Here is a 26,955-nt window from a genome sequence, read left to right as displayed (position 1 = left end):
ATAAATTGTTTGAGAAATAGGGCAAAACTCAATTATATCAGATATCCAAGAGTCTTTTCTGTACTAGGATGATTAAGGGGACATCGATTCAAAACCATGTCCTTAAGATGATTGAGAGAATAGAGAAGTTCATAGGTCTAGAAATGACCCTAGAGGATAACTTGTATAGATCTTGTGCTTCAATTATTACCAAACTCTTTTTCTCATTTTATTATAAATTTTAATATGAACAAGTTATTAAGATCGAGTCAGCACTAGGGGGGGGGGGAGAATTAGTACAGCGAATAAAAACGTTGGTTTTGAAAATCTTTTGTACATTCAATAAAAACCAATATCAGAATTGTGAGTTTAACTTGAAAGCATATAGAAGAGTGTAATGAGAAGGTAAAGCAAATAAGGTCATTTGCAATGAAACTAAAGAGCTTAAAGTAAATGCATACCGAGTTTTATAGTGGTTTAGTCGTCGTGACCTACATCTACTCCTGATTCCTCTTCCGTCAAGGCCACTGGCATCCACTAACGGTCTTCCTTTAATAGATGAAGACCAACCACCTTCTTACAACTCTATTATCCTTTTAATAGGTTCAGGAGAGAATCTTTACACCCCTACAACCTCCTTTCTTAAACTTCACTAACACTTAGAGTTTGAGAGGAGTTTACACAAGATTACAATAACGTTTTCTTTTCTTTTTGCTCTCAATTGTGTATAATCTAAACAGAGATGACAGAGGTATTTATAAGCCCCAAATGGATTTAAACTTGGAGCCTAAAAGTGTCTTGTCCTCGGTTTTCAAGATATTAACAGTACCATCACTTATGTTGGGTAGTACCACCGCTTATAACACTGACACTGGGTGGTACCATCATCCAATCTAGCGATGCCACTGCCTAACAATATCGGAGACTGAGTTTAGGTGGTACCATCGCCTGACATAGTCTCGGAGACTATGTCATGATGGTTCCACCTGTTGGGTCACTGTTTGACCCTTTTACTTGGCCTAAGACAACTCAAACTTGGGCCCAATTGACGCCTAATGAGTTGACCCAATTTCAACCCAATTACACCTAAAACTTATTTATAATTATTACAAAACTTAAATCAAATATTATCCGGTATGTTATTGGTTCATTAAAGTTTCGTCATATTCTTTAACGTTATATTCTTTAACGTATCATCCTGTTTTGTGATCTATTATCAAATCAATATATCCGTAACTCTGTTTTTCCGAAGACGGGAGACTGTTGTCTATCTCGATCTCTGATTTTCGAAGATAAAGAAGGAAGACTGCTGTCTATCTCGATTTCAGCTTACATGACATACGGTCGAGAATTGGATGAGAGATCCGTCGGTAGACCCAAAGTAGTAAGAGAAGGTCGAGGGCGACTACAGTTGGTGATGCAATGCACCCCCGAGGACGAGGAGGTGACGGGCGCTTGGCCTGCTGCTGTGCGACCATTGAGAGGAGGCAGCGGGCATTCGGCCTACTGCTGTGCAATCGCCGAGAGCAGGCGACAGGTGCTCGGCCGGCTGCTGTGCAACTACCGAGAGGAGGCGGCAGGCGCTCAGCGGGCCTCCGGCTGTCTAAAAGCTAGAGACCGACCGTAGTGAAGTGAAGGGAGAGAAGATGCTAAACGCGGAGGAGATAGGGAAGCAGGAAGGGGCAACGCTCGGGGCAGAGAGCACTCGACGGTGGGTGAGGAGCGATCGCAGTCAATAGCGTGAGCGGCAGCAGCAGTCGGCGTTGGTTGTAGGTAGCGGCGTGTGTGATGAGGATCGCAGTGAGCACTGCGGCGGACTGCAGCGAGCGGTGTGGGCGATGCTAGTGAAAGCGCTGTCGGCGGTGATGTTGCAGGCGGATGCAAGCAATGGTGGAGAGCCGCGGTGAAACCAACGTAGCGGATGAAGAAGGACGATCAGATCCTTCGGGAAAATGCCTCTGTCCATCTTCGGTTCCGCGGCAAAGAGGACGGCTCAGGGCGGGCGGTGTACGTCGGGCAGGAGCGCCGATAGTTCGTGATCCGACCTGGTTCTTGAATCTACCGATGTTCACCGCCCGGCTTTAGGTTTGTCGATTTGAAGTCCGCCGATCAGATCAATAGCGGCTGCGAGCAGAGTTTGTCGTTGAGCAGAGGAAACAGATCGACGGGTGGACGCTGTTGCTGTAGATCGACGATGGTAACGAGGCGAGCACTCAGTGCAGAGGGGGGTCGTTGTTGCTATAGTGACGACAGGCCGATCGAAAGAGAAATTGCTGTCGACCGAAGGGATAGCCGAGGAAGGGAGAAAAACCAATACCGGAGAAAGAAGAGATTGCTGTCATCGGACAGTGAGGAGGCTCGTTCAAAGCAAGAAAATTGAGAAATAAGTTACGAAAATGATGTCTATTATTCATTGAGGTGATTGATATTTATACAGATTTCGAGAGAGATTTTTCTCAATCAATCACTCAAATCGCTCAATTAGATATCTACTCAAATATGTGATTAATCCTTAGATCATTGAAGATATAAGAAAATAGGGAATCCTCAATCAGATCAGCTACTTATCATGATCTTCTATCACCCTTCTCCTCAATCGGATCAGCCCTCTCTCCATCTTCTCTCCTTCTTCCCTTTCTCTTCTTTCTCTCCTTCTCTATCCTAAATATTAAGATAACTTAATCTCATATTAAAGTCCACTAGCACATTGGCTTGTTGTACTATACTAATATAAACATTAATACTTATGCACGCTCAACTAATATTTTGTAGAACACTGAAAATGATATATTTTGAAAAATATATACTTCAATTTTATGAATCAAAAACATGAGCATATCATTTATCGTATTCATGAAATATAAACATTATATATCATATCATAAAATGAAAATAATAATACAATGAAAATAACATTACATTGTTATCGGATGATAACATAAATGTTATCGGCATACTAGTTATAATTCAAAATGTGTGAGACTTGGATACTATTGATAAAGACCATTGCATTGTTATTATTAGAATTTTTTCAAAAAAATAAAAATATTAAAACTATCATTACTAAGCCCTTATATTTTTATCGGGTGGTGTTCTTCTCTGGTTGATCACCCATTGTGATCATGTGGGCTTCAAATCGAGCCAAAATTAGAATCAAATTGAGACTGACTCTAGACGATTCGATTCTAATTCCTAGGTTTGAAAAACTGAAATCGACAATTTCGACTCTGATTCAATTCGTGTGTTCCGTAATCTTAAATTACTTTTTATAATTTTAAAAATAAATTTATATTTTTTATATTTTAAAATTTTAAATTAAAAATAGTGATAAAATTGACTGTTTGAATTGGAATCGTCGGAACTATCGATTTCAATTCTTAATTTTAAAGAGCTGAAGTCGTCAGTTTCAAAACCATAGTAAACCTATGTGCTTGTGTGGTGTTCATGTAATTGGTTAAGTTTTATGTTAAGATGTGATGATTCATAATTGAAATAAAATACTGGTAAAAAATAAAAAGAAAATTATTATATCAAATGTTGTACATGATGCTCATACATGAAATGAACTGAAACGTAAGACCAACCACTTCCATAATAATACACTAACCAATTAAGAAGTCTCAATATAATTTTTTTTAAAACCTTTTAAGCCTATGTTCCAATGTCATTGACTTAGTTGAAATTGTCTAAGTCGTGAGGCACTCTTGCGGCCAAGACGTAAACTTAGCTTGAGTTGCCTAAGTCGCAAAGCACCCGCAATATGCATCCGCAAACAACCTCACTCAGGTCCCGAAGGGCCGGTAAAAGATAAAGTTGATTAGTTCAAAAAATGAGCGACGGACAAGTCCCGATGTCTCGCGAAGAGGGAAGCTTTATAAACAATTCAACGAGCACCTTATATGCATTAGATAATAGAAGGAAAAAAGGAAAAGAACTTTAGAAGGTAGAACGAACAATTACAAATCTACAAACAACTACTCACCGGGTTTCGGCGCGAAGACAATTCCAACTAAATCCATGACATTATAGTATCAGAGTCAGGTTTCGATCCACAAACAACTGCTCACCGGGTACTGGACTTGTGGGCTACTTTCTCCAACAATTTTTTTCTAATTCATTTACATTATTGGTGCTCGAATGTCATTTCGATTCTTCTACAGTTTTTTTTTTTCTATTCGTTTAGTTGAAACATTCTCATTTATTTTGCTCCCTATTTAATTTTATAATATTTTGAACCATTCTAGTTGTGATGAGAGATTAAAATTTTTCTTGCTGCTATAACAAATATTAGGCTTGGATAGAATCTTGTTGTCCATCGCTTACTGTACACTTTCTCATTTTAACTGTCCATTTATTGCCACATTTCATCAAACGCGTTACGTGCAAGGTTTACAGAACTCGTGTCCGACCTAGATTTATCGTGTGGGCAAAATTACATCCTCGAAAGAATTGTTGATCGAACGCTTTCGACACATGTCGTTGGTTGGTTGAGTACTAAAGCAGCATGTTCTGCTCGTCTGGTGGCATTGCGTAGGTCATGATTTGGTCTGGAAGGAAGCAGCTTTGTGGGTGGGGAGGAACCGGAATGTGAGCATGGATTTTGAGCAACAACTCGGCGCAGCTTCTCGGTGTTGGCATGATTTGATTCTTCAGTCGTCCCGCAGCCGGAGTTGGAACTTCCTTTTCATCCATGATGAACCTGCTGAGGATTACCAATCTCCTCGGTGTCTGTTCCAAAGGTTCGACTTTGAAAGGGGGGATTCAGCTCCATGGGGCCGCGATTAAGATGGGCTTCGTTTCCGATCTGGTTCTGAACAATTATTTAGTAGACATGTATGGGAAATGTGGTCGGATGGATTTGGGCAGTGCGGTGTTCGATGGAATGTCTAAGAGAAATGTGGTGTCTTGGACCGCGCTTATGGTTGGGTTTCTGCAACAGGATGATGCCGAGGAGTGCCTAAGATTGTTCAGCGATATGGTGTTTTTTGGTGTGAGGCCGAATGAGTTCACGCTGTCGACAAGTTTGAAAGCTTGTGGTTTGCGAGGGATTGCCGAAATTGGGATTCAGATTCACGGAGTCTGTGTTAAAGCTGGATTTGAGCAGCACCCAGTGGTGGCCAATTCAACCATTTTTATGTATTCTAAAGGTGGAAAAATCACTGATGCCAAGCAAATCTTTGATAGATTTCCACTAAAGAATCTTGTTACCTGGAACACAATGATTGCAGGTTACTCCCATGGAATCCATGGCAGTAATGCGTTCCTTTTGTTTCGAGAGATGCAAGAACAAGGGGTAACGCCTGATGAATATACCTTTGCAAGCTTACTAAAAGCTTGCACTTGTCTTGGATTGCTTCAGGAAGGAACTCAAATCCATGCTTCATTAATTACATCAGGCATTTCTAATTCAAACAATGCAATTCTTTCAGGTGCTCTCATCGATCTCTATGCCAAATGCAGAAATTTACATGAAGCAAGGAAAGTCTTTGATAGGACCTTGCAGAAGAATGTAATATTATGGACAACTTTAATTGTTGGGTATGCTCAAGATGGTCTTGTGAAAGAAGCCATGGATTTGTTTCATCAGTTTTGGAGCTCTGGCATGCGCATTGATGGTCACATACTGTCCAGCATAATTGGTGTTTTTGCTGATTTCGCTTTAATTGAGCAGGGAAGGCAAGTTCATTCCTACACAGTGAAACATCCATCAGGATCAGATGTATCTGTAGCAAACTCTCTCATTGATATGTACCTCAAATGTGGGCTGACAGAAGAAGCAGAAAGGCATTTCAGAGAGATGGAAACTAAGAATGTGGTATCTTGGACTGCAATGATAAATGGCTATGGAAAGCATGGGCATGGCCATGTTGCGATCCACTTGTTTGAAGAGATGCAAGTAAAAGGGATTGAGCCTGATGAAGTGACTTACTTAGCTCTGCTATCGGCATGTAGTCATGCTGGACTTGTGGAAGAATGCCACGACTACTTCTCTAGGTTGATGAGTGAGTGCCATATTAAACCAAATGTAGAGCACTATGCTTGCATGGTTGATCTACTTGGTCGTGCTGGCCAGTTGCAGGAAGCCAAGATCCTTATTGAGAGCATGCCAGTTGAGGCCAGTGTTGGCATTTGGCAGACACTTTTAAGTGCTTGTAGGGTTCATAGAAACCTCAAAATGGGCAATGAAGTCGGAGAAATTTTACTTCAAATGGATAGTGGTAATCCTGTAAATTACGTGATGATATCTAATATTTTTGCAGAGGCAGGTGATTGGAAAAAGTGTGAGAGGCTAAGGAAGATGATGAAAAGAAAAGGGCTGAAGAAACAGGGAGGTTGCAGTTGGGTGGAGATTGATAAGGAGGTTCATTTCTTTTATGGTGGTGATGATTCTCACCCACTTAGCAATGAAATACATGTGGTCCTCAGAAAGGTGGAGAGGCAGATGAAGGAAGAGCTGGGTTATACTTGTAGAGTTAGCCTTGCGTTGCATGATGTGGAGGATGAGACAAAAGAAGAAAGCTTGAGGGTGCACAGTGAGAGATTGGCCATTGGCCTGTGGCTGGTTCATAAAGGCTTGGAGAAGACAGATGAGGTGATCAGGGTGTACAAGAACCTCAGAGTATGCGGTGATTGTCACGAGTTTATTAAGGGGTTGTCAAGGGTGACTGGGAGAGCTTTGGTGGTGAGAGATGCAAACAGGTTCCACAGATTTGAAGATGGTGTTTGTTCCTGTGGGGATTACTGGTGATATTGTGCCAGTTGAATCACAGAGACGTGGCTAGTCACTGAAATTAGCATTCAGAAAAAGAGATTATAGTTTTCCTTCTTTAGATGGACAAGGAAATTCAAGTTGATACTCATACTGTTCTCGCGATCCATGTGATGGTCCTATGATATCTGAAGAATTGCATGTATGAAACAAGGTCTGCCTTTATGTGGAAAGAAAAATGATGAGACTTGGGAGAAGCTTGCATCTGACTGCTAGAACATAAGAGAGATAAATCTTGAAAAGATGGGAACTTGTTACTCATATAAAAAGTCAGTGAAATGGCTACTTTGTCTCTGATGATGTATGATGATGGGACTTCTAATTTGCGGCAAATATAAACAAGATTACTGGAACAGATGAGAAACCAAAAACATCAACTTAAATGTCCAGAGAGGCTATATATGTGTTTGCAGGAACCTACTGTATGGTTTTCTAGAGACATAATTTCTTGCAAGGATGTTTAACAATGCTGTCAAACAAGATTAAACCAACTTATCATCTTACTAAAAGGTCAGTGGACTCTGGAACCTGATAGTTGCATTGGCTTGTTGTTGTTGCAGTGTGAATGGACTATGTTGAACTTGGAATGGAGAAAAATTTATCATCAAGCTTGTTAAGGTAATCTTTGGGATGAAACTTGGCTCTTACATAAGCCTTGCAACTTGAATCTGAATCTTAATCATTCAGCTGCTTTCCATGTATCATCACTATATCCAATTCATAAAATCATTGGATTTGCAAGGCTATTATTTCAACTATGTTAGAGAAAGTTCAACTTTATAACTGGACTGAAACACCAGCAAGACAATTTTTTTTCCACTAAAAAAAGATCATTTTTTTCTTTTCTTTCATATTCTCTGTTATTATAAGAATCCACACAATTAACAATGTCAGTAAACCAAATAGTAAAATTTCATGTGTATTTTCAGTAAATTGTTGTCATGTGCTCTTGGTAAAATTTCACCTCAAGGAACCCGAATCAATCGGAAATCCCAAAGTTCCACCTTAAATTATTTCCTTCTTATAGAGAATATTACGAATGCATAAAGAAATAATGATGTAAGAAGATAGTATGAAAAATATGTATAATACAGAAATAGTATAAAGGTAGAAAAATAATATGTATAATTTGTTGAATCTCGGATTTTGATAATGAAGTCAATTGTCATTTGTTATCTAATCCATATGTTGAGATAAGTATGTAGGATTAACTACGATGAAAGAAAAACATACAGCAGGAGTTATGCCGGAGTCAAGACTATGATCACGTTGGGAGTTCAAGAGTTCGACGGAAGTACGGACGGTCATCGGAGGTTCTACGGGAACAAATCCGAGAAGTCCAGGAGATTGCCAAAGAAGCTCGTCAGAACTCGCCAAGTGAATCGTTGCAAGTCTAGGAGTTTGCCGAAAGTCCGTAGGAGCATCACCGAGGGTTCATCGGATGATCGACGAAAGTTCGCTGGAAGCTCGCCGGAAGAAGTGATTGACGCACCGGAGCAAGTTGCAATAAATGTCTTAAGAAATATCGTAGTTAGCACTATGATTAAGTTAGAAATGGGAGGTGATCCCATTAACTTAATCTTAGGGCAATTGGGCCGAATTGATCAGCCCAATCGGACCCAGATTTCTTGGCCAGCGGTGGCACCGCCTGGGTCGACGGTGGCACCGCCTGGGTTGACGATGGCACCGCCTAGAGGCTCAGTCTCCGAGCAAGACTGGGCGATGCAACCGCCCCTGACAGGCGGTGGAACCGCCTGAGCTCGATCTCCGAGCTCTGCCAAGCGGTGCAATCGCCCCAGTCAAGCGGTGGCACTGCCTAGGCTCAGTCTCCGAGCGAGACTAGACGATGCAACCGCCCCTGTCAGGCGGTGGCACCGCCCAGAGGCTCAGTCTCCGAGCTCTGCCAAGCGGTGCAACCGCCCTTGACAAGCGGTGGCACTACCCAAAGGCTCACTCTCCGAGCTCTGTCAAGCGGTGCAACCGCTAGACCCCGGAATTCCGGGAGATGACAGTTTTGAGCTCGGAATTCAAACTGGTTTGGGGCCTATAAATACCCCACCCTTTCCTGCATGAAAGGGCACCAAAAGCTTGATCTTACTATGTGATTTTAGAGCTCAAAAGTGTTGTAAAGTCTAGAAGTTCTCCTCCCTCATTTCTTCCAAGTTTTGATCTTTCAAGAGAGGAGAGAAAAGTTTGTAAGGGTTGTCTCCTAAGCCCATCAAAAGGAGTGAAACTGTAAAAGGGTGGTTGGCCTTCGTCTATTGAAGGAAGGCCTCTAGTGGATGTCGGTGACCTCGTTGGTGGAGGAAGCCAAAAGTAGATGTAGGTCAAGAATGACCGAACCACTCTAAATCTCGGTTTGCATTTACTTTGAGCATCTCATCTTTACTGCAAACCTCCTCGGTAGCTTACTACCTTCTGTTCATTTACGAACGTATTTCTTAGTTAAGTATTTTCCGAATCAGCGTTAAGACAAAAATCAGTTTTATCGTACGAATATCATATTTTAGTTTGCGCTTAGATTCTGATTTCTATCTTAACTGCAAACTGTCTTCCTTACTTTACTTCAAATACGTTTCCATAAGCTTTCAAAGTTATTATCTGCACGAAACAACTTTTACATCGGAATCGGATTTCAACGTACGAACGTAGTTTTAATCGTCGAAAGTTTTCCGCTGCACTAATTCATCCCTCCCCCCCCTCTTCTTAGTGCTCTTGATCCTAATATAATTATGTCATAAAATAGTATAAAGTTAGCCTATACCTATGATGTGATTAAGCTTTAATTAAAATAACTTGTACTCAATTCCATGCTTCTTTCATTCACATCTATTACACTTGATGATAAGATCTTGTATTGGATAGCTTGGAAGAGCACAGTGCTGAAAGGTTGCCTATACTTATCAGAAATCATCAATATCAAAGGGCTTAATAAAATAGAAAAGTAATCACTTGATTAATACAACCTTCTGCATCCTAACCTGCATATCAACATCTGATTGCATCACATGATTATGATGAGTTGATCTTGCTGGTATGACAAGCCTCAGGATAAAGTTTGCCGGAAAAGTCAACCATAGGATGACTCAGCATTGTATTAAGTGTAGGGCAAAGCAAATTTGGAGATAAGATCCCATGTTCATGTATTGATTAAGCCTAATAAAAATGAAGAAAACATTTCCACCGGAGCAGAACTACACCACAAGCATTCACAAAAAGCTGAGGATATATGCTTTCTTGCATCTCATGGGCAGCAGCTTCAGAATTAGTGCAACTGAGAAATCAAGAACTGAGAAACAAGCATGTGGAAAAGAATAAGAACGAGAGATATAGATGGAGCGAAGAACAATCTTGTGCATCGTTTAGTCAGCAAGATAGCTGATGTTGATGGCCCAATTCAGTACTGGTTTCACAGTGAGCTTCATCTAATCTATTAAAGGTGGACAAGAACACTACTGTATAGTGCGAACCCAACACTACTTGTAACAATGTCACGAGAAGATTTAGCTTATTGTGATGTCTTTCGTGCTTGTAGTTCTCCATGACATCACTTTGTTGACAGCTTCATGAGTAGCTAAGGATCTTGGTATTGGTTGAAGAGATCCCAGAAAGCTGCAGGAGAAGGTACCATTCCACCGGATAGGAAGTTGCTGGGACTCGGCATGAAGCAGTTGATCATCTCCGGAAAGCTCCTGCCACCATGAATAGCTGGGCTGAGTTCGTTGACGAAGCTAATCTGAGTCTGGCCTGTGGAGGATGCAAACAAGTTGGGAGATATCCATGGCAGGGAAGAAGGGACGGGGGACAATATGCCATGAAACGAAGCGGACGGCCGATCCAACGTCGACGTACCACCACCGGTTCCTAGCAGATCAGCCGATATGGCGCCTTGCGCTGGCTTCTCGAACACGGCAAAACGAGCAGCTGGGGAGAACACTTCCCCGGTGGCTAAAGGAGCGTCAGCAGAAGACGAAGAGGAGGAGGCAGCTGCGGCGCCGGTGAGGCGTTGCACCACCGACATGAAGTCGTCAGGGGTGGTGTGGATGACCTTGGGCGAGATGGCGTAGATTATGATCGGCGGCCGGTGCTGAGGCGGCGCCACCGGAGGTTTCTTTAACTTGTAGGAGTCCTTCCGGATCCTGAGAGGAGCCGGCCGGGGGCCGAGGAGCTCTCTCCTCGACGCCTGTCCACCGTCCATGGCGAGATCAGAGCAACCCATGATGCGAAGTAAGCGAAGCCAATGCAGAAGAAGAAGAGTCCACATGAAATATATGGGCACAGAAGTCAATGAAGTAATGGAGTGCACCATCGCATCACAACGAAGGCAATCAAAACCAGAAAAGAACGTTGAACTCGTCCACGGAGGACGGCAGTCTGATGAGGTGTTATTCCATCGGCAGCAGACAGCATGCTGAGCCGCCCACTTGGGAATTTTGCCAAGTCCAACTTTTAAGTTGGGATTCGCTGTCCAATTCGTGGCAGACCGAAGAGTCCTCGTAGCAGCATAGCCAAAGTATCCCAAGACGTGCACTCAGCGCAGTGGATCTCCTTGGCGTTTGCTGTTCGAAACAAGGGAAAAGAGAGGGCGTGGATGAAGTCAATAGTATCCAAGACTTCGTCCGGTACCGAGGTTGTACTTCGTCAACGCCTTTACTTCTTTCACCAATAATTTTGATATTTGTGGTGTATTTGACACTTTCTTTTTCCCATAAATTAAGGTATGTCTACCCAAAAATATGGGAAGATAAAAGGGTGAATTCTTCAGAAAAAAATATCTTTTTAATTTTTTTTCCCGATAAGTGTCCCCCTATTTCTGAAATTCTCTAATAATATTTTTTTATATCTAAAATATCATTGATTTAACAACCAATCACTTATCCCTTTTTTCTCGCTTTTTCTGTCATTTTTTAGCACAGGTTCATAGGGTGAATCAATCCAATTATATGTTTTTTATATTATAATTTTATAATATATTCAATAATACTAAAAACTATTATAATGTAATATAAAAATATTATAATAAAAAATGTAAGAAGATAAAATGGTGAATTCTTCATTATATATATATATATATATATATATATATATATATATATATATATATATTCCCCGATAAGTGTCCCCTATTTCTAAAATTATCTAACAATATTTTTTAATATCTAAAATATCATTGATTTCACAACCAACCACTAATCCCTTTTTTCTTGTTTTTCCTCTCATTTCTTATGAACCGGTTGATAGGGTGAATCGGTTACATGATTTTTACACTATAATATTATAGTATACTCAGTAATACTAAAAATATATTATAATATAATATAAAAATATTACAGTATAATATTTTATACTATATTATAGTATTTAATAAATATTACTGAAAACACTATAATAAGAACACTATATTATAGTGTTTTACATTGCTTTTTATTGCATTATAATATTTTTTGGTATTGCTTGAAACATTATTATTGGATCGGTGATCGATCCATACGACAATAATAATAATAATAATAATAATAATAATAATAATAATAATAATAATAATATTAATAATAATAATAATAAATGACGTGAGGTATTATGAATATTAAGCAAAATGTAAGGCACTTCCCGGAAAAAGCCCAAAAAAACATAGGCTTTTTCTCTGGAATTTGCCCACGAGAACACTATGCCCGATTAAAATCCAACACCATGACACAAAAAAGGGAATCTATTTGGAGTCAACTCTGGGCCAAGCCAAAACCAGACCAAACCGCGTCAAGCCAACCCATCGGGTCCGCGTCGACCCAGAAACCGGCCGGATCTGGCCCAGGAGCGGTGCTGGCTTAGTTGTCTGACTCAGAAGGGTCGCACGCCACATAGGAGAGGTAAATGCCACGATGGGCTCCGCCTTGCTCGCTTTAGGCTGGTGGTTGACGCCCAACCACCAGCGTTCTTTCCCTGGGAAGCCAAGCAGTAGGTTGAAGAAACTCTTCTGGTACAAGTCTTCTTTTCTTCACCTCATTTGCTTCATAAAAATGATCACAGATTAATCATACTATTCTTTGAATGATTGGTGCATTGTAACAGCAGCATGATATCATCCTGAGAAATGAATTGAGAGTTCTGAAACGAAGACTATCAGAGCTTGATAACATCAAATTTACTTCTCCATTTGTGTTCTCTTTAAATGGCAAGACTCACAGACTGGAGCTCTGCTGCATCGGTTGCTTCAGATCCAAGAAAAGAGCAGGTTACCCAAAAAAGGATTGGACTCTATGAGGTGTTCATGTCCCAAATCATCTGCATCTTCACTCTCCCAAACCTCATATTGTGCATGACCTTCAACACCTCTGACTCTTTGGTGAACTAACCCTTGTTATTATTGTGTCCTCATTTGGATGACAGTGGTGAGAGAGAGAGAGAGAGAGAGAGAGAGAGAGAGAGAGAGAGGAGAACAGTCAATTGCCAACTAAGAATTCCTTTGGAAATGTAAAATCTCGTTTGTTGGTTCTTGCAATCATAGAAGGAAAAGAATACCTGCATTGATTGCAAAATTGAATGGCTTACAAATCAAGATTAATCAAAAGCAGAAACATCTCCCTTCACCACCTTTTGCCAGCTTTTCATGCTTCACTGTAGCATTTCCCATTGCCCTCAAGTTTTCTATTTCCATCGCCTAATTCTTTGTTCCTGGAGGGATTTGGTGGTTCACTGTTCCAAACGTTGCGTAAAAATCAGATTTTGATGCAAAGGCGGCCCTGAAACCAACTGGATCGGCAATAAAAATCTTTTTTTTACTCCCAAATTTGTGTTCTCATGGGGGTTTAGATAGCGCCTGCACCTGTCCGTTAGGGGATGCCAATCTCTGATTTGGAGGATCTTTCTTGTGAGTGCTGTTTTCTTATTGTAATCTACTTGATATCGGTAAAGATTACTGACCGTGAGTGCAATCTTCTTCTCAGTTTCTCTTCTCTGAGATGATTTGATGGAGTTCTTGACTCGCCATTCGCGCTGAACTCGGAATGGCGCTGAGAATTTTGATCAAAATCCAATCTTTATGTCTCCTGCTTGGCTTCGTCTCGGTCGCCTTCGGCGACACAGACCCTGGTGACTACAAGATTCTTGATGAGTTCCGGAAGGGGATGACCAACGCGGAGCTCCTCAAATGGCCCGACGACAACGAAGACCCCTGCGGGCCTCCGCGGTGGCCCTACGTCTTCTGCTCCGGCTCTCGCGTCACCCAGATCCAAGCCAAAAACCTGGGACTCGTCGGCACGCTCCCTCCGGACTTCAACAAGCTCTCCATGCTCGCCAACATCGGCCTCCAAGGGAACAACTTCACCGGAACCCTGCCGTCTTTCAAGGGGTTGGCCAGTTTGCAGTACGCCTACCTCGACAACAACCAGTTCGACACGATCCCCCTCGACTTCTTCGTCGGACTCGATAGCTTGCAGGTTCTCGCTCTCGACAGGATCCCTCTGAATCGAAGCACCGGGTGGATGGTGCCGGCCGACTTGGCGAACTCTGCTCAGCTGACGAACCTGTCCCTGTCGAACTGTAACCTCGCCGGTCCGCTACCGGATTTCATCGGGAACATGCGTTCCTTGATCGTCCTCAAGCTGTCCTACAACCGCCTCACCGGTGAGATTCCGGCTAGTTATTCCGGCTTGCCGTTGCAGATCCTGTGGCTGAACAGCCAGCAGGCGCCGGGGTTGTCGGGCTCCCTCGGCGTTGTTGCCTCCATGACCTTCCTGACTGATGCTTGGCTTCACGGGAACCAGTTCTCGGGGACCATCCCGAGCTCCATTTCCGCCTTGACCTCCTTGAACCGGCTGTGGCTCAACAACAACCAGCTCGTCGGACTCGTCCCTGCCAACCTGACGAGTTTGCCGCAGCTCCAGTCGTTGCACCTCGACAACAACGCGTTCATGGGACCGATCCCCAAGGTGAGCTTCAGCGATTTCACGTACGCTAACAACCCGTTCTGTCATCCTACACCGGGAGTTGCCTGCCCGCCGGACGTTGCGGCTCTCCTGGGTTTCCTCGACGGCGTCGGCTACCCTATGAGGCTCGCGAGGTCTTGGTCTGGGAACGATTCTTGCACCGGCTCGTGGTTGGGAGTGTCCTGTGCCAGCGGCAAGATTGCCATCATCAATCTGCCAAACTTCCATTTGAATGGTACGCTCAGCCCGTCGCTTGGAGAATTGGATTCACTCGTTAAGATAGCGTTGGGAGGCAACAATCTCAATGGCACGATTCCTTCCAGCCTGACGAGGTTGAAATCATTGAGATCGTTGGATCTGTCTTCGAACAACCTCTCACCTCCCGTTCCTCAATTCCCCGCTGGCGTGACAGTCGTTCTGGATGGGAATAAGATGTTGGGTACCTCTACTCCTCCCGGTGGCGATGCCCCACCGAAATCACCTGCCTCTTCTGGTGCTTCCTCTTCCTCTTCCAGCTCAAAAACTCTGCTTGTTATCGTTCCAATTGCTGTTGTCGTCATAATCGTCCTCCTGGCCGTTCTGTTTCTTCTCTGGCGGAAGAAGCGGAAGACGAAGGCGCCGACTGGAATTGTCATTCAACCCAGAGACTCTTCCGCTGACCGAGACAACTTCGTCAAGATCGCGATCGCCAGCAATGGCAACATCAGCGCATCCGCAAGTGAGCTCCGCAGCATGAACAGCAGCAGCACAGGGGAGACGCACGTGATCGAGGCAGGGAACATGGTGATATCGATCCAGGTTCTTCGAGCCGCCACGGGAAACTTCGCCCCGGAGAACGTGCTTGGCCGGGGAGGGTTCGGCGTGGTCTACAAGGGCGAGTTGCACGATGGGACGACGATAGCGGTGAAGAGAACGGAGTCGGCAAGGGTAGGCAACGAGGCCTTGGGCGAGTTCCAAGCAGAGATCGCCGTGCTGTCCAAGGTTCGCCACCGCCACCTGGTGTCCATCCTGGGTTACTCCGTGGAGGACAACGAGAGGTTGCTGGTGTACGAGTACATGCCTCAGGGGGCTCTGAGCAAGCATCTCTTCCACTGGAAGCAGCTGGGACTGGAGCCATTGTCGTGGAAGAAGCGGCTTAACATTGCACTGGATGTCGCCAGAGGAATCGAGTACCTCCATAACTTTGCTAAGGAGTGCTTCATCCACAGGGATCTGAAGTCAGCAAACATACTTCTCGGCGACGACTACCGAGCCAAGGTTTCAGATTTCGGACTCGCCAAGCTTGCCCCCGACGGGAAGAACTCTGTGGCCACCAGACTCGCCGGCACTTTTGGGTATTTGGCTCCAGAATATGCTGGTAAGTGTCTGTATTCTGCAATGTTTCTCCATCTTTTATCTTTGCAGGTTACCAACTCAGCAATCGATGGTTGAATCAGTGACAGGGAAGGTAACGACGAAGGTCGACGTCTTCAGCTTCGGGGTGGTGTTGATGGAGCTACTGACCGGTTTAAAGGCACTGGACGAGGACCGCCCGGACGAGAGCCGCTACTTGGCCTTCTGGTTCGGCAGGATGAAGAACACGAGAGAGAAGCTCGAGAGCATCGTGGACCCGTCGCTTGCGGTGACGGAGGAGACCCTGGAGAGCATCTGCGTCATGGCGGAGCTGGCGGGGCACTGCACCGCTCGGGACCCACACCAGCGGCCGGACATGGGGCACGCGGTGAACGTGCTGGCGCCGCTGGTGGAGAAATGGAGCCCCGTCGATGGGGACGAGCCGGATGACTACCTGGGGATCGACCTCGACCAGCCGCTTCTCCAGATGGTGCAGGGGTGGCAGGCGGCGGACGGCGCTGCTTCGGGCGTCGTTTCTTTGAGCGTTGACTGCAGCAAGATCAGCATCCCGGCGAGGCCGTCGGGGTTCGCCGAGTCCTTCACCTCCGCAGACGGCCGGTGAGCGACGAAATGATGCCATGTTGCTTTCTTGGATCTCTGCTTCTGATATTGCTTCGAAGACGGAAGTCAGCTCAGTGATCTCTTTATAGTCCCATTTGTTTAATCTCTGTAGAGAGAGCTCTTTTGGATTCTGCTTTCTTACATTTGCTTTGAGAACAATCCTTGCTTTTCCTCATCTTTTCATGATATATATATATATATATATATATATATATATATATATATATATAGGCTACAAATCCTCAAGAGAGTATTGTTTTCCAAGTTAATTGCAATTGAAGAATCACAAAATTTTCTCTGACTTGTCCACACAAACTCATATGTTAGAATGATGTGCCAAACAAACACTTACAATCATGTTTACTGAATCAGAAAATTGAGAATTAGATCATTAATCTGTCCGATTTAATTATTGGATCGGATGTGTTGAAAAATATATAATAAAATATTGTAATTATTTATTATATAATAAAAATATTACTTAAATATTTTAAATTATTTATTTAAGAGATTATTGATGTCAATCAAGGAACTAAGGTTGTTTTGAGGAATAAATTAAAACCAAACAAGTTTAGTGCAATTAATATCAATGTTTAATTGATATTGTTATTTATATATATTTTTTACTATATATAATTTTAAAATTAGTTAAAATATTTTTAATTAAACAACATATGGTAGGTTATCATAACAATGACCCACTGGTTTGACCAATGACCCAATCATCTAATCTCATGGCAAGATTTTATATTTTTCAAAATAAATATATTAATTAAAATCAGGTAAAATGATTGCAACCAAAAAAAAAAGTCAACGCGGTGTGAATTAAAACAAAAAGTCAATTCCTAGAGACCTTCAATGATTGCAAAAACCTACGATGAGATGGGGTCATTATTACACTTGTGTTTGCAATACCCAATCCCTTCAAGTTATTAAATGTTCGAAGGCCACAGTGCATAGGCTTCAAATGAAAAAATATATAATTCGTTGGGATAAAGAAAAAACTTGCATATGATTCATAAAACTTGAAGAAAGCAATGGACATAAAGACATTTAAAATTATTAGAATATTAAATTAAACTTTTTTTATGACTAGGGAGAAGATTATTTTTAGAGAGATAAAATAAAGCAAAGAATGACAGAAAAATAGAGTCACCGAAATTATAATTTATTATACTTAGTAAAAAAAAATTAATTTCTTATAGGTCAAAATAATTGGACCATAAAACATACGAACCTTTTTTCCTCTTACATTGACCATTATCGATCCAATCTTCGCTGATGACAATAGGAATATAATAATGTAGATATTAAAAAATTGATGCTCAAATATGAGACCTATCATTTATGTAATAAGAATGCATTAACTAACTTAAATATTTCAATTAGGGTTGGAAGGTGCAATGTACCACAATGCCTGTTTCATTTGTAAAAAGAATATGGTTATCCTTTATGATCCACTTTACCCTACTGTTAATCTAATCTAATTACATCAGACTCAAGCTAAAGCTTGACCCATTCCAAACATTAACATACATTAATATCCATTCGTTGGGTAGAATGAAGAGGGAAAGGTGATTATTGCTGAAGAAAAAAATTATAATAATATAAATATAAGGGATTTGTTTTTATTCTTTGCCCCATTGATTGATACGATAAAAATGATAAAATGACATGTCAAATCATCACAAATTATGATAAAAAAAATTCTCATGACAGAATTGATTTAGATAATATTTTCATAATCAGAAGTAAATTGTAACTTCGAACTATACATAAGCTTTCTTTTAACCACGACACAAGTTCTCTCTCCTCTCTATTATCCACTTAGAGATTTATTTGATTAACATGAGTATTTGAGGGATTTTATTAGAAGCATATGTAATATTTTTTTAATTTTTAAATTATTTTTTACATGATAATTCTTTATTATTTTAATGTGAAATTTTATTTATAATTTATTATATTAAATAATTTTATATTGAAGGATTAATGTGTGAATCCTAGAATTTAGATATGATTTGTAAAATTTTTTATGTTAAGTTAGTGAAAGAGAAAAACATGAATAGAAAAAAAAGTAAAAAGTAAAAAGTGACATGTGTTGGCTAACCAAATGTGTGTGCCACCTATGCTGGATAAATTGTTGACACAAATATCTGTTGCATGGTTGTCACATTATAACTTTTTATGTTATCTAATTATAATAAAAGTAAAAAAAATTATCAAGCTAGAAGCTTGCCAACCTTTAATGAAAGAAAAGGGAGAAACTAAAAAGAATTAAAGTCTTCTTTCTTTGTTAGAGAAATTTGGACTAATTCAACATTTTGTAATTAGCTTTTAAGGCAAGTGTTCTATCCCATCTTATATATTTTTGTATCTTTGATTTCTTCTTAGAAATGAATAATTTGTAAAGCTTTAGCTATAGCATCAACATCCATTGAGTTGTAAACTTACTAATGCTAAAATTTTAAGAATTTTGACCTATTTATCTTTTTTAAACTATAAATTTTGGTGTACAATTTGAAATTAAGCAAACTCTATTTTCTTAAAAACTATACTCTCATATCTTTCTGCCAATATCTTATATGAATAATTTAAAATATATCCAAATATTTATTTCAATTGATCCCTTAAATTATATTAAATAGAGATAAAATGATCTAACTTATCTATCTTGTTTTAATTATAATGTTTTGTACAAGACTCTAAATCAAGTAAATTAAACTCTTATATCTTTCTTTTAATATTTATTTGAATGATTTGAAATATGGACTATCCAAATGATTATTTCCTTTAAACTCTTGAATTTTGCTATATAGAGAGGATATATTTTAACTTATCTATATTAAATTACTTGTACTTTTTTTTGTAAATAATTGTAATCTATACAAAACTTATTTTATTTGAGAGTAGACTCATTAATCTTCCTAACAATATCTTATTTAAATAAATTAGAGCATAATTGCTTATCTGAACATCTTGTGTAACTTACCTTATATATTTTGTTTGAACAAATTGATTCTCAAATTTACTAAATCTTATTTCTATTTTTGGAACTTAACTTTAGCTAAAATCCTCTAAGATTATTGCTTATTAAACTCTTATATCGTTTTACTCATTGTTCTTGAATATAGTTAAATAAATTATGCATATTCTTAAGTTAACTTTAATATTGCTTTTGCATGCACATATATATTTTTGATGTTTTATATATGCTTTTGATATTATTCTACTTTTTTTATTAAAATATTTTTTTATACTTCAATGTTTGTGGGATATTATAAACTCTTTGCCAGAAATGAAAAAGGAATTATATTATATTGTGAAGCCCGACAAATAGAAATATAAATTATATTATCTCATGATTCTACTACACCATATAAGTTCGTTTGATATGATTGCAAAAGATATGCTTTTGTATTGCTATATATTTCTTTGATAGTTTATTGTCTTATTTATATTGATTTAGTAATATGTCACTTTTTTTCCTTTATTTTTAATGAATTAAATGAAATATCAAATATATAGCTCATGCCTTTGAATCTTTGACTTGCATATAAGATACTTTTTACTCTCTTGTTATTAATGAATTGAATGAAATATCAAATATGATTCTACTCTTGAGCTCATGGCTTGTATTATAATATTGGTTCTCTCATATGTAATATGCTTTTTTTTATATGTTTCTTGAGCTCATTGGTTATGTTACTATATATTCTTTTGATATCAATAGAATCAAATAAAATTATAATTATGACTCTACTTTTGATATCATGCTTTGTATTTTGATCTTGCTATACTCATATCATCATATGTTGCTATACTCGTATCATCGAATGTGACACTTGAGATCATGCTTTATATTTTGACTTTAATCTAATCATATGTTGCTATATGCTCCTTTGATATTAATGAAATTAAATGAAACTATAAAAATGACTCTTGAGCTCATATTTTTTTATCTCGATTTGCTTATATATTACTCTTTACTCTTTATTAAGTATAAATTATATGAAATGCTAAGTATGACTCTTGAATGTATGTCTCTCTATATCAGCTTTGTAGCAAATATTATTGCTATATAAATTTTTCTTGTTAACTTGTCACTTACACTCATGTGAATTTTGGGTGGGCAATAGAATGTCAGAAGTTTGCAGAATGTTTTTGATGGTTTAGTAAGATATTATTGTAAAGAACATATTGCTTGTAATGTTATCCAAAAGTATAAGTTGAGATGTGTTATTGTAAATATTAAATGAGCTTTCATGTTTTAAAAGTAAGATTTTCAAATATGAAGTTTTTATATTGATATAAACTTATGATAAATTATTGATTTATGATTATTGTGTCCATTGAATTTATAAGTTTATAAGTGGTTGTTAATGATTTTTAAATTAAGTTTGGATTTTATAGAGTTATCAAGTGATGTGTTGAATGATTAATAATAGTATAGATTTAATAGTATGGGAATGAAAATTAAATGTCCTCAAAATTATGTTAGTTTCGATTCTGAATAGTTGAAAAACTTAAATTATATTTAAGATAAATTCACATCCGATAAATTAAGCATCATGCTTACGAAGGGATCAAGTCATACCAATCCCCTAATCTATCATTAGCCCATGTAAGTGGTTCCAAATATCTTAATTAGCCATCCACAGTGAGATAATGTGAATGAATCATGTTCCACTACTTGCTTCTGTGGTGAACATTATGATATCATGTTTGGTGTGGCAAAGTCATGTCTTCTTCTCTCTCTCTCTCTATATATATATATATATATATATTTGTGTGGGGTTGTCTTTTTGATCTTTGCCTAATGAAATGTGGAAGCTCAACCCACCCTCTTCCTCTCTCTCAAACTTTGTTGTTCCATGATTTGCACATGCATATAATTAATTAGAAATGGCTTCTTATTGGCTCTTCAAAAAGATATGGAAAAAGAATACATCATTTTGTCGTTCGTGCAATTATTACCAAAAGAGTATCCCAATGTGCGAAACTCTCATCAATTTTCTTTTTGATGATATCATAGAAAAATAAACTCATCATTTAATATGGATGCAAAAAGATACACAACTACGAGTCCAAATTGATGTTGAACGTTCCCACCAATCGATCGATTAAGACTTGTCATATTGATTGAGACCACTAATCAAACTTTGGTTCCTCTTTCTCTTCATTCTCTTGCTTCTTTTCCCTCCAATTAACATAAAGCTCGGTGTGCAGTAGAATTATGTTTGATAGTATGTGTTATCGACAAAGCTTAGGCAAAAACAAGAAAGAAAAGCAATCGATTTAGAATGGAATTTGTAAAGATGATATGGATTAGAGTGTTGAGTGTTGAGTGAGGAGATCATTTATTGGGGGGGGGGGGTGGGGTGGGGGGGAGATTAGTGGCTTCAATAACTATAGAATTTGGATCACTTTTGTTCATGTCAATGATAGAGATTTTAAAGTAGGATTGTTATTTTACTTTAATTTATGTCATATTTTTATTTTTTTCTCATCAAACAATCATATTAAAGTATGAAAAATATTCATACGTATGAGATAAAATTAAAGATGAATTAAATAATAATATTATGTTGCTAGGTATTCCAAGAATCGCATAACATAAGATGAGTTTGACCCATAATTTAGTACTTTAAATCTTTGAATCATTTTAGTGCACAATCTCTATTGATTGATGTTACTAATGATCAATTTGATTCAGATTTGAACAGAAAAAAAATGTTCTACCGTGTGATTGGGCAAAATTCCATTTGCATGAGTTTAAGAGAGAGAGAGAGAGAGAGAGAGAGAGAGAGAGAGAGAGAGAGAGAGAGAGAGAGAGAGAGAGATATATATATATATATATATATATATATATATATATATATATATATATATAAGGAAAAGAAGTTAAAAATCAACGAAAATGTCATATATTATTAAGAATTAAACGATCAAACCATATAAGATGAGTTTTGCTGATCATTATGAGTTAAAAATCGTAAGGTCTATTTGATTACTTTAAAGAAGCATCACAAGTGGTCGCAATCACTTTATAACCAACACTACCTCTCTCTCTCTCTCTCTCTCTCTCTCTCTCTCTCTCTCTCTCTCTCTCTCGGGTCGATCATGACGACGGACTGCGGCAACCACGAGGAGCAGAAACGGCACAAGGTGTATCGCCGCCTGTTCGCGGCCTTCCTGCTGCTGATCATCCTCGTCCTCCTCGTCGTGCTCATCGTCTGGCTTGTCCTCCGCCCCACGAAGCCCAAGTTCTACCTCCAGGACGCCTCCGTCGCCCAGTTCAACCTCTCCTCCGGCGATGGCACCCTGACCGCCGTCCTCCAGGTCACCCTCGCCTCCCGCAATCCCAACGACCGCATCGGCGTCTACTACGACCGCGTCGACGCCTTCGCCCTCTACAAGGCCCAGCAGGTCACCGCCACCACCGCCCTCCCACCCGGCTACCAGGGCCACAACGACGTCACCGTCTGGTCTCCCTACCTCTACGGCGCCGCCGTCCCTCTCGGCCCCTACCTCGCCGACGCCCTCTCCCAGGACCAGAACGCCGGCTACATCCTCCTCTACATCCGCGTCATCGGCAGCCTCAGGTGGAAGGTCGGCACCTGGATCTCCGGACATTACCACCTCCAGGTCAACTGCCCCGTCTTCCTTACCGTCGACAGCGGCAGGTCCCACGGCGGCGACCCATCCACGCCCTACCTCCGCTTCCAGCACATGACCGCCTGCAGCGTTGACGTCTGAGGCCGTGCCCTACGTGGCCATGAGCGTTGACGGAGACGGCCACATGCAACCCCCTTCCTTTTCGCCTTCAATCTAATCTCCATTTTGACGCCGTTGGCGACGGTCTCTGTATGCTTTGTCGTGATCCAAGTACAATAATAGATGGCACATATTATTATTATTATTATTATTATTATTATTATTATTATTACTCAGAAATAAACCGTAATTATTCCAATAATGATTTCATATGAGTCTCTGCATGATTAGATATAGGATAAGGTTGGGAAGCTACAAAGAAAGTGGCTCACAAGAAATGAAACGCCAGCTCGTTTGATACTTGGAAGAGACTGTGTGGGGGGACAGCATTGCGTGGAGATTTCTTTGTTGGGGAAAGGCGGTAGGTGCCACTCCATTCACAGGTATTAGACGAACACAGACATGTGCAGTTAGTTGCTTAGAAGCTTCTTCTTCCTCTTCTTGTGTGGGTGGAATGTTTAGGTCAATGGAATGGTGTGGTGATGGATCCGAGTCGCTTCGATCGATGAGATTCGTGTGCAGTGCAGTCAACGGTGGCAATTAAAGATGTATGATATTATTATATTCGTGGAGGGAAGTGATACGTCGTTTGGGCTCCAAGTGGATGGGGCCAATTCACGCATACGAGAAGCTCAGCCTAATGCGAAAGCCGGAATCAATGCATCAGACTCATCTCTACAAAAGAATATGGGAGACTTGAACATCTCATCTGATAAAAATTTAAAGATGTTAGAAATTTACCGAGTAAAAATCTTAATTGTCGACAATAACATGTTGGCTTTTGTTTCACATCTTCATCACTTATTCTATATATATATATATATATATATATATATATATATATATATATATATATATATATATATATATATATATATATATATATATATATATATGATGAATTCTTGTTAAAAAAATTATTTTTAAAAAATTCATAATTAGCACCCCAATTTTCAAAAATTCTCGTAAAGTATTATTTTTTAAATGATGATATTACGTTTAATAACCATCACCTCCACCTAGTATCATCACTCTCGTCACACTCGTTGTCACTGGGCCTACCCCTACATCCGTGAACCAAAATTCTCGTAAAATATTATTTTTAAATGATGATATTACGCCTAATAGCCATCGCCTCTGCTTAGTATCATCATTCTCATCACACTCGTTGTCATTGGACCTACCCCTGCATCCTAACCCTACATCCGTGAACCCCATTGTCCTTAGTTGAACCTACCCTGCATGTCTCACTCTCATTGTCCTCGCTCATGGCATAGGCAACTATTGGCCCTCATCACTCCCTTCCCCTTTGCCTTACAGGACTCGCCCATGCCTTCGCTCCCTTAGCCCCCTCTACATGCACCTCCATGCCACCTATTCCACAAACAAGAATAGTAAGAGAGAGGTGTGTATGGGTGCGAACAAGGGTTTGTAAAGATAGAGATGGACACGATGGGGCAAAGGAGAGTGGAATTAAGGTGGTGAGAGCTAACAATTTCTTGTGCCACAAGCAAGAACAGTGAGGACGAGGCGCACAAAGGTAGGGTCCATGAAGACAATGGTGATGTAGAGCAAAGGTAATAATGGGTATAATGAAGAGAGGGATAAAATAATCTTTTCACATGAAAAATGGTAACTCAAATTAAATTAAAATATTAAGAAACATGACAGATCAAATAATTGATAAAAATTAAAGATATCATTTTAGATACTTAACGGTAGGACCAAAATCTATTGTAAGAGGAAGGGGTGTAAATTAGTACTTGCATAAAAGTGTTTAAGCTTGACTTAGAATAAATATAAAGTAAAGTAAGTAATTAAATAAGCAGCAAATGGAAAGAGCACATTGAATTTATAGCGGTTCAGTCGTCTCGACCTACATCCACTCCCGATTCCTTTTTACTAAAGACCATCGGCTTCCACTATTGATCTTCTCCACTCCCCATTCCTTTTTACTAAAGACCATCGGCTTCCACTATTGATCTTCTTTCCAACAAGCGAAGATCAACTACTCTTATAACTCATTTTTCTTTTTCATAGGCTCAAGAGAGAACCTTTACCGCTCTCTTTTTTAGACCTCACTCCTCCCTTAGAAACCTTCTAACTCTATGAGGAAGATAAGTATATTTTCTCTTTTTTCTGCTTAATTTCTTACTATTCCAAGCAAAAATAACTGGGGTATTTATAGACCCCAAGTGGCTTCAAAAATGGAGCCAAAAAATGTTCATTTTGGGTTTCTCGAGTCATGGCAATACCACCGCCATTTGACCTTTGGTGATCAAATGAGCTTTTCATTTGGCTCAAAATAGTCCTAAGTTAGGCCTAATGGGCTCCTAATTACGACTCAAGTCTGATGAGCCAACTGGCCAATAACTTCATTTTGGTCCTACAACCACGGACCAAAATGCTTAAACGGGAGTTAACATAGTACACTCATCAGGTCCTTATAAGCTAATCATACACATTGCCCACTTCCGATGTGGGACTAACAGGATGTTACACCACCCCCCCCCCCCCCCCCAACTTTTGATGATAATAACCAATTGATAATTGAGTTTGACTAAACTCCCCCTATCAATATGTCATATTGATAGAACCTCTGAATTCATGAGTATCATGAGTGTTACATCATTGCATGCATCATGAATATTGAAAGAACCAATTAGTTATATTATTATATAAATCATAAAATCATGCATAATAATTTTAAAATATAAAATTTTATCATACTATACCATGATCATCATCATAACGTCTCTCACTTTGTTATCAACAAAAGAAGAAAAGTGCAACTATCAAGTTTTTTGAAATATATAAGTTTTACAATACTTTAGAGCATATAAGCTAGTAAGTTTTAGAGATATGTAAGTTTAATAATTTTGCTTCTTTTGAGATGTCAAAGCTAGCATATTTTTACATCTTATTGAAATGTGCAAGCTAGCACTTCTCTTTAGATGTGTATGTACTTTTGGTTCTTGTTAAGATGTACAAGCTAGTATTTTTATATTTCTTGAAATGCTAGCAAGTTTTCTTTCTCCCCTTTGTCATTGTCAAAAAGAAAAAGAGGAGAATAATATAATGGTATTCATTTCCCTTTACATCAATTCTCTAAGCATCACATAAGGTATATAACCATAATACAAAAGAATTGTACATAATGAATATCACGTCAAAAAAAAATATAATATCAAAGGTCATATGAATATCAAAAGATATGATTCATTTTGATCTTCTTTTTAAAAAAAATAAAAAAATTCTTAGGAGACCGAATAGTAAGAGAAATCATAAGTCATGAATTTCGAAAAGGATATTCTCTTTAGTAAATAGTAAAAAATAATATAGAAAAATAAAATATCTTGATTCATGTATAAGAAATCTTTAGTTATTAAGATCATAAAAATTTTAAGTATTAATTCCTAGAATTCAAAAGAAAAATCATGATTCATTTAGATACTTCTCCTTTTGTAAATAGTGAAAAAGAAACATAGGAGATAAAATATCTTGATTTATTTAGAATAAATCTCAAGTATGAAGTGAAAGATTTGGAAAAAA

The 26,955-nt window shown here is 39.3% G+C and overlaps 4 protein-coding genes across 4 annotated transcripts; 3 read left to right on the top strand and 1 right to left on the bottom strand.

Moving 5' to 3' along the window:
• The first annotated feature begins 4,331 nt into the window (after positions 1-4,331).
• LOC135651259 (putative pentatricopeptide repeat-containing protein At3g15130) lies at positions 4,332-7,356 on the top strand. The gene has a single exon (XM_065171217.1). The coding sequence runs from the start codon at positions 4,670-4,672 to the stop codon at positions 6,725-6,727; it is 2,058 nt and encodes a 685-aa protein (XP_065027289.1). The 5' UTR covers positions 4,332-4,669; the 3' UTR covers positions 6,728-7,356.
• A 2,697-nt stretch (positions 7,357-10,053) lies between these two features.
• LOC103999991 (protein MKS1) lies at positions 10,054-11,057 on the bottom strand. The gene is made up of 2 exons (XM_018819382.2): positions 10,601-11,057; positions 10,054-10,495 (listed from the first exon to the last, which is right to left on the bottom strand). Exons 1-2 carry the CDS (start codon positions 11,055-11,057, stop codon positions 10,323-10,325), a joined length of 630 nt encoding a protein of 209 aa, XP_018674927.2. The 3' UTR covers positions 10,054-10,322.
• A 2,173-nt stretch (positions 11,058-13,230) lies between these two features.
• Positions 13,231-16,802, top strand: LOC135651253 (receptor protein kinase TMK1-like). The gene is made up of 3 exons (XM_065171209.1): positions 13,231-13,616; positions 13,693-16,030; positions 16,110-16,802. The coding sequence occupies exons 2-3, from the start codon at positions 13,753-13,755 to the stop codon at positions 16,625-16,627; spliced, it is 2,796 nt and encodes a 931-aa protein (XP_065027281.1). The 5' UTR covers positions 13,231-13,616; positions 13,693-13,752; the 3' UTR covers positions 16,628-16,802.
• A 5,899-nt stretch (positions 16,803-22,701) lies between these two features.
• On the top strand, positions 22,702-23,548 carry LOC135651067 (NDR1/HIN1-like protein 1). The gene has a single exon (XM_065170857.1). The coding sequence runs from the start codon at positions 22,750-22,752 to the stop codon at positions 23,383-23,385; it is 636 nt and encodes a 211-aa protein (XP_065026929.1). The 5' UTR covers positions 22,702-22,749; the 3' UTR covers positions 23,386-23,548.
• Positions 23,549-26,955: the final 3,407 nt, after the last annotated feature.

The sequence above is a fragment of the Musa acuminata genome, chromosome BXJ3-10 (assembly GCF_036884655.1).
Source record: "Musa acuminata AAA Group cultivar baxijiao chromosome BXJ3-10, Cavendish_Baxijiao_AAA, whole genome shotgun sequence".
Taxonomy (NCBI): Eukaryota; Viridiplantae; Streptophyta; class Magnoliopsida; order Zingiberales; family Musaceae; genus Musa; species Musa acuminata.
This window is presented reverse-complemented; position numbering and strand designations above follow the sequence as displayed.